Source organism: Arachis ipaensis, chromosome B8 (assembly GCF_059453495.1).
Source record: "Arachis ipaensis isolate K30076 ecotype BB chromosome B8, ASM5945349v1, whole genome shotgun sequence".
Taxonomy (NCBI): Eukaryota; Viridiplantae; Streptophyta; class Magnoliopsida; order Fabales; family Fabaceae; genus Arachis; species Arachis ipaensis.
Genome location: NC_142443.1, coordinates 136,180,496 through 136,188,721, shown reverse-complemented (window position 1 = coordinate 136,188,721; position 8,226 = coordinate 136,180,496). Strand labels below are relative to the sequence as shown.

General features: G+C 33.9%; 1 protein-coding gene across 2 annotated transcripts; it reads right to left on the bottom strand.

The window, feature by feature from the left end:
* Window positions 1-264: 264 nt before the first annotated feature.
* PANC (pantoate-beta-alanine ligase) lies at window positions 265-7,224 on the bottom strand. 2 transcript variants are annotated; one of them, XM_021110024.2, is made up of 7 exons: window positions 6,928-7,200; window positions 5,272-5,391; window positions 3,858-3,971; window positions 2,600-3,243; window positions 1,871-1,984; window positions 1,600-1,731; window positions 265-707 (listed from the first exon to the last, which is right to left on the bottom strand). In XM_021110024.2, the coding sequence occupies exons 4-7, from the start codon at window positions 3,167-3,169 to the stop codon at window positions 570-572; spliced, it is 954 nt and encodes a 317-aa protein (XP_020965683.1). In that variant the 5' UTR covers window positions 3,170-3,243; window positions 3,858-3,971; window positions 5,272-5,391; window positions 6,928-7,200; the 3' UTR covers window positions 265-569. The 2 variants fall into 2 exon arrangements, with proteins under 2 accessions (XP_020965683.1, XP_016171094.1); XM_016315608.3 differs by lacking the exon at window positions 3,858-3,971 and having other exon boundaries at window positions 6,928-7,224.
* Window positions 7,225-8,226: the final 1,002 nt, after the last annotated feature.

Genomic DNA, 8,226 nt, shown 5'->3' with positions numbered 1-8,226 from the left:
GGACAAAGTAGACTTGTCCATTTACGCTGCTGACAGATCTACTGTAGTTTTGTGAGTGAATATGTAGTGTAGATATATTATAATACCTAAAATTAAAAGTTGTCCAATCCATCGGACAACAAATAAAATTAGGCGGATCGACCCGGTTTAACAGCCCTAATAGGTGTGTATTGAACGTAGAAAAGTATGTTGATCCTAGTAGCCATGTGATATTATCAGGTGCTAAACGTATGTAAACAATTTTGCATAAACAAAGCTTACCCATTAAAGAAAGAAAACAAAAAGTCACACTTGTATAACATTCCCGACAATTGTCATTTACAAACTCTCTTTTGCAAACAATACTTTTTCAACTTTTTTCTTTCTATAGTTTATGACTTTATTACACTGTTGTCACGGAGAATAACCATCGGTGTGTTCTATTATTATCAGCCAACAAACAAAATAAACCTACCAGTAATGAAGAGTAATTCATACCAAGAAAGAGGGGGGGAAATTTCATTGTGCATGGGCTATTACCAAGTGGTGCATGCTTGAGAGATAAGATGAGACATGGTAGCTTAACTATATCATTTTCTCACATCCATTTTTAAGTTAATTTCCATGTTGTCTATAAGTCTCACTTTCCCAAACCATGCTGCAACACACAAGACAACAGGGCCGCCATTGATAAATTCCACTTTCTCCAAATTCTCTTGATCAACAATCTGCAGAAAAAATGCATCTATCTAGTTAGCATGCATCTAAGTCGATGTCTTTTCACTATTCTCTATTTCTTGAGACAAAAGTGTCTTTTCAATGTTCTTAATTGATTCTTTGGAAGCCACAGTATACACTATCCCCAAAGAAACTTTGGCATTACCCTAGTGTTTGGATAATGCATGGACAGAGACACAGATTGCAAAGACCCCAAAAAAAAAAAAAAAAAAAAACTAATTTTGTATCCTATTTGGTATTTGGCAGTAGTGAGGGACAGCGAAAGAAAACAAGAGACTTTTGCAATAGTGTCCATTGTCCCTATTTTTTGAAGATACGGAAAATAATAGATTCTTTTAAGACAGCAAGGCAAAATCCCAAAAGTTGAAATGTGATTACACCAACAGCATGACTCTAGAAAATTGTGTTGATGATGGATCTTGCTGCTAACTGAAATTGGTGCATAAAAAAGAAAAACAGCATTTTGAGTTGCATGGATATTCTTTCAATTCACGTTACTCCCTCTATCTATGTATGGTGCAAAGACTCTTGTTCTCTCAAAAACTTTTTTATATTAAAAATTTGTCCAACATTGTTATTTATAATAATAATTATAACCATAATCATGTTAAATCATCCAATGAACTCTCAGGACCATCCATAGAAAGAATAAGGACAACAGCAATGAAAGCAAATCAAATTTCCCTGACCAATTATACAACTAGGATATCTTTAGCAATAATCATATTGCACATCACTTGTAAATATCTAATAATATATTGACTGAGACTGAATGTTTTTGAAGATGAATATGTAATTAAACTATAGACTGCCTGCGCATTCAACAAAGTTTATGTGATTATCTCATTAAATAATCCAAATTAATTGAACACAAGAACTCACCTCAACATAATCAATCTGTCCACCAGCCTCAGTAATACATTGGACCACTAAGTTTCTCAACTTCTCAGAATGCACCTGACCACCTGCTGCTGCTGATTTAGCTTTTAACAAAGATTTATTTATAGATAGTGCCTGCAACGGATTGAAAAAAAAGGAAGGGGGGGGGGGGTTGTTAGTTATAGGTATTAGGAGAACGATATTAACAATTTTATAAGGTGTAGTGAAGTTAGAAATCTCAAGGATGACATATCTGAATAAATTAAAATCATACATTTTGCCTGTCTTTCATAGAAAGGCGCACATTACGCGAACTCATTGCCAAGCCATCATCCTCACGTGTTATTTCAGAACCAACAATTTTAATGGAAAAATCAAGATCTCGAACCTACAAGAAATTAATCAGTCAGTGTGTAAGAAGTATGAATCAACATCCAATTATAGCGACGAGTACAGCATCAAACCAATCTAGCAGACAATATTTTCTTCAATACTGTTTAACCACCCAAATCAAAATGCTACAATTCACTTAGTAGAAATTATTAGCTGAGACAAGGAAAAACTTTCTTCAAGCATTGGCATCATTCTCATGTAAAATGATTTTAGATCCCTGCTTATTAACAAAGTTTGTCTGTCTAAACAAAATAACAAAGTGATATGATTACTCATTCAAATAAGATAATTCCCAATGCATGCAAAACATGAAAACCACTGCCAACCCATGTATTGGGTAAAGAACAACAATAAAACTTATCTTAGAGATGAGACCAGCTACATGTATACCGGGCAACTAAATAAAATAAAACACAATTAAATTCTCAATAGTTGGGTATCTAATAAGCAGTCATCATTGCAGTCCATCTACTTTGTAGCAGGAACAGATATCAACACTATTGTTAATCACTTAAAATATGTCTAACAGAGTCTAATCAAATAATTAAAATCTGTAGGTGTGTGTGTGTGTAAAATCAGGAAAAAATTGGAATTTTCAACATATTATTACCATTCTTTGAATAATTCGCCACTGCTGATAATCTTTTTTTCCAAAGACAGCTACATCAGGCTCCACTATATTAAATAACTTGGTCACAATGGTAGCAACACCTCTGAAAAAAATAGGTCTGCTATTTCCACAAAGACCCTTTTGAAGATTTTCAACACTAACCCAAGTTTCATGCCCAAATCCACCTTGATCAACACAAGACACCGTTTTGTCACCCTCAATTGCAACATTACTATTCCTCTTATCATTTCCATAGTCATACAAATTGTGGGGATGGAAGACAACATCAACACCACCAGGAACAGACATAAGCTTTCGGATATCACCATCAAAGTCAGAAGGGTATGTGGAAAGGTCTTCATTTGGTGAAAATTGCCCTGGGTTTACATAGATTGACACAGCTATAACATTGGCATGCTTGTGAGCTTCTCTGACAAGAGTAAGGTGGCCCTCATGAAGGTAGCCCATGGTAGGCACAAGTCCGATGACCTTGCCCTGGCATCTCATGGCCCTTGACCATTTCCTCATCTCGTCCTTGTTAGAGATCACCAGTGGCTCTTTGGGTGCCATTCAGATGGCGGTTTGGAAGCAGCCTCGGAGTGATTTGCTAATTATCTCAATTAAGTGTGTATTTTCCCCTATTCCTGAAAAGATCAGAGTTTTCAAGTCAAAATGTAGAAAAAGCATTGGGAAAAATGCAAAGATGCTGGAGTCATTCCAATGCCTAGATATTCTCATATGTTCCTGGAGTTGTTAGAGATCTAAATAGTTTAGATATAATGCTTAGATAGAATTTATGTGCCAAAATAATCCTCTTGTTAAAGCTAGCTTTTTGTAATTAAGTTAATACATGCAAAATTTCTGGTCTTGTTGGTTGGTGTAACAAGCGGACATGCCTGCCTTGGCCCACCATAGCCCGCCACTAAACAGTGGGCAGGCCTGCCCAACCTAAAATAACGGCATGGAAATTCTACCCTGCCCTCTGATTTTTGAGGAGGGGTTGGCTTGTTATAAAGGAGCTTTTCAATTTTTTTTTAATTTGGAAAATTTTGAAAAAAAAAAGGTTATTGTTATCAGGTTAATTAAAATGAAAATAAAATTCAAAACCTAATAAGAAATACTTGATAAAAGTGTCATTGTACTTGTACCATACCATGCAATTTCTAAGGTGCAGACCCAAGCAACCTCAGGTAACCCATCATCTTTTCCAACTCATTTATTTTAAAATTTATTATCACAAATAATTACGTGCCTATACCTTGCTCAGATTCATAGCTTTTTATTGCCGATGGATGCTCATGGCCGAGGGCCAAAAATCCGCTATAGAATTATGCAGATGGCATTGTGGGAAATGACAGAAATGGCGGATTACCTAAAAAATTACATGTATAGGCACAAAAAAAAACATGCAGAAAAATTGCATACGTAATAAATTATAATATCTAATCAATTTAAACAATTTTCTACTCACAAGGCATGCAATTAATTCAGCAAATTCAACATATAAACATAACATCTAGTCATAACACACCAAAAAACATAAAACATATGACTTAGAGAGAATTAGAGTCGGGGCTGTTGGTTGTCTTGAAGTAGACATAATGAATCTATGTAAATTGAAATAAAAGATGGAAAAAGGGGGTAAAGGAGGACGGAAGAAGAGAGATTTATAGCACTGAAACATTGAAACAGGGGAAAGAAATAGGGAATACGAAGCAGGAACAGACAAACAGAAATGAACCAGAGGCGAGCAGCGGCTTCGGTTCGACAGAATAGCAGAGAGGGACGACGGAGAAGGAGGAAGTGGAGCTGGACAGCAGTGCGTGGCACACTTCCGGTGGTTATTCCGGCAGCAGTGCGGCCCAGAGCAGAGAGGGAGAGATAGAGGAGAGTTTTGGGACCATTAGAGGGGAAGAAGCTGTTTTCCGAAGAAAGGAGGCTGAGGAAGGTGAGTTGTTGCATTTAGGGTTTCCTAAATTATCACAATAACCCTCAAATTTTAACCAAATTCCCAAACACGTGCTAGGTTTTGACCAACTACTCGAGTTTGGCCAGCTACACTTTCCTTGTCCTTCACATGTGCTATGTTCCAGCTGCATTATGAAGGCTAATGTTGAAAATGGCACCCCAAATGTTGAAATCTTCTAACCTACCTACATTCAAATACCCAATTCTTTTTTCTATAAAAGGGAGACCTTTAAGCTGAGAAGGGAGAAAAACAACATTTAAGAGCACACATTGTGTAATCTTTGTTAGAAGAGTGTGAGAGAAATCCAAACAGTTTTGTTGAATCATTGCTTGACCATATCAAGTAAGAAATCTGGTAATGAATCTTATAACTCATTGTTTGCATTTTTATTACCACCTATTCATCATCACCAATATCTCCTACAAACACTCCATTGTCACTCACATTCCCAACATGTATTAAGCACAGCAGAGCAATCTATTTTAGTGATAAGAGCATAACAAATGACAAATCATTATGTTATGCACATTCCAAGTGAACAGAAACTTGGTTTTCCTAATTGGTTAACATCAATAAATCAACAAGATTCGATTATGCAATTTAAAATACCATTTTCGTTTTCCTCAAGCATAGACAGAATAGGAGTTCACTAATCAGGTAGATTTCTAGCACAAACAAAAAGAAAATTTTTTTTTTCTCTTACCTATAGTTTTTTTAGAGTGCAAAATTCTTAGCACTATATTTGTATTTCTGTAGCATCTCCCACGTTCTCCACAGCATCACCATGCCCATTAATATCCATTTGATCAATTGCAATGGCAACCTAAACATATATATGCCAGAATAAGAGAAAAAATTAGTACTTGTGGTGAATATTGCTTACTTTCAATAGTTCACAAACATAACTAATCCCAACCTAAGGCAAACGAAGATCCAACTTTCAATCTCTATTTGCAACAAATTCAACAAAAATTCCAGATATCAAATCGGGAACGAAATAAATAAAACAAAAAATTATTAAAAATGATTCAACTATTTCAATCATTTATTTGAAAGGGAAACCTAATTGAGGGGAGTAAAGAGACGGATCAAGTAGAATATGCTAAAATCAACTTGGAGTACTTACAGGATCAGAAAATACAACTCATGACTAAAAGATATATTTCAAGATCTAATGCTCATAACTAGACATCACCATCATCCCTATCTATTCCCTTTATACATATATAAATATATCTTTTAGTCAGCACAATTTGTTTTTGGATGCCCTTTGTCTCATCAAGTATATCTCAACCTTTCTTCCTTTTTTTTCCTTAACTCATTGTCTCATTTTCTTCCTCAACATCATTTGATTGTAAACCATTATTTTGTAATCCAAAAAGGGACCAGAGTGAATCCAGAGATTATGTTTCTTCTTCTCAACTTTTTCAATAATGAATAATAATACTCAGCGTGTTCTAATATATATTGCAATTAATAAAATTAATATAGACAATAATAGAAGACAGGAATATGGTTGGTTTAACAAGCAGTCATAAATAGCATAGTCATAAAGGAGTCAATTTACATGAACAAAAGATAAATCAGAAGATGGTCTAGTGAACCTAAATGGCAAGCAAAACAGAAGCAAACTAAGGCATTTATCCTTCCATTTGTCTTTAATTGAATTCAAATGACAAGCAAATCAGAAGCAAATTAAGGCTCCAGAATGTTAATTACTTCATTCTGTCACAAAGCAGCAAGGTTTAATCATACACAAGCAAATAAAGGCTCTATTTGGACAGAATAAATCACAAAGATTAAAGAGCTCCTGCCTAATTCAATCAAGCTTAATCACAAACTGTGTTTTCATCTCATAAAGAGGCAAAACCATAACTAATCTAATAAAAAAGATAGATGAACAAAGAAATTTAAAAATTCAACTAAACCAAATTCTTAACAGATAAGTCATCAATAATCAATTAATCGGAAATCAAGATATCGAAAGAAGCAAAGAAAAGTAGAAGAAGAAACAAACCAATAATGCCCATTCCATTAGGGAAATTCTAATGCCAGAGTTTTAACATTCCAGAAAACGACACAACACACCATACAAAATACCATAGTTTATAAATAAATAAACTCAATTTACAGAAGAGAAAAAAAAAACGAATATTTCGATAAAATAAAATAATAGATCCAAATCTAGGTTCCAGAAAAGAAATGACGACTAATAGGCTACTTTTGTTTTTGTGGACAGGTCAGATCATGACATTAAGATAGAGACAATAGAACAGAGACACTGAAAATTATTCTTTGTGTATTGTATTTAGATATAATGTACAAGACACTATAAATCATGAAGAACGAGAACGCATACCTAAGTTTCTGAAGGAGGCGGTGTTCTTTCCGGTGCCGGCAGCAGAGTTTGCAGGCGGTGGCGGAGGCTGCTGGTGGATAGAAAATGATGGGTAGTTGGTTGGTGAATTAGAGAAGAGGGCAGCAGAGGGTTAGCGCGGAAGAAATTGGAAAAACATGGAGTGCTTCATCTTCGTTCTGAAGATGATAGGTCATGGATCAAAGAGGAGAGGCTTTTGTGTTGAGGGAATGAAGAGCAGAGAGTGATGACAGGAGATGAAGATATGCTTACGGTAAATGCTAAACGACGTGGTTTGAGCCAAGGCCTCCTAATAATTAAAACGGTGTCGTTTTAATGCGTGATAATTTGTCACTTTACATCTTACTTGACAAAATATTAACAGAAACTGTTAATTAATGAAAGCACAAACACAATTAATTTAAAATTTTTTATGAACTAATTTAAATTAAAAAATTATTCGATGACAAATTTAATAAATGATTCATTTTTTAAAAAAACTAATTTTAGTTAAATTTTTAAAAAAACTTAACAAAAATTTAAAAATTAGGATATTTTATTATATTAAATTTATTTTTTATAAGTATAATTTTAATTTTGTTTATTCATTAAAATACTTGTGACCGTGCCAATGAGCAATAGTTCAAATGACATAGTCTCTCCATACTCAATTAAGAGGTTACGTGTTTGAGTCTCCTATCTTTAGTAAAAAAAATAAATACTTGTGACCGTCGGCAAAAACACAAAAGATAAATTAAAAAATTGGTGCTTATTAGTTGTCTAAAAATTTGATAAAAAAAAATTGTTTATTCTACTAATTTTTTTGTGTAGATTATGCAAGTAGAAAAATGTTCAAAGCATATTACAAATTATAATTTTATTAGTTCTATTTAAAAATGTTTTATCCCATCAAGAATGAAATTATTTGCTGATTTGTTTTGGTTGGACGAGTTTTTTTTTTTTTTATCAAAAATAGAAGACTCGAACCCGCAACCTCTTAATTGAGTATAGGGAGATTATGCCATTTGAGCTATTATTCATTGGCTAAATTTGAAAAGATAGGAGACTCGAATCCGCAACCTCTTAATTGAGTATAGAGAGTCTGTGCCATTTGAGCTATTACTCATTGGCTTGGACGAGTTAATACTAAGAAAAGATTGTATAAAATAGATGTTGTTGGTCAAAATGATATTATTTGTATTTTTTATTAAAAAAAAAGGTTAAAAATATTTATGCGTTTAGTTGGTAGTGTCAAGTAGACTATAAACATTTTTAAGTATTTTTAAACTGTATTTTAAAAAT

What these genes read in the sequence shown, in the direction of transcription:
- PANC (XM_016315608.3), bottom strand. Translation starts at nt 3,169, where the DNA reads ATGGCACCCAAAGAGCCACTGGTGATCTCTAACAAGGACGAGATGAGG. An exon ending in GGCGAATTATTCAAAGAATG is followed by an intron (nt 1,985 to 2,599) that starts GTAATAATATGT and finishes AATTTCTTGTAG; the next exon opens with GTTCGAGATCTTGATTTTTC. An exon ending in GACAGATTGATTATGTTGAG is followed by an intron (nt 708 to 1,599) that starts GTGAGTTCTTGT and finishes TTTTTTCTGCAG; the next exon opens with ATTGTTGATCAAGAGAATTT.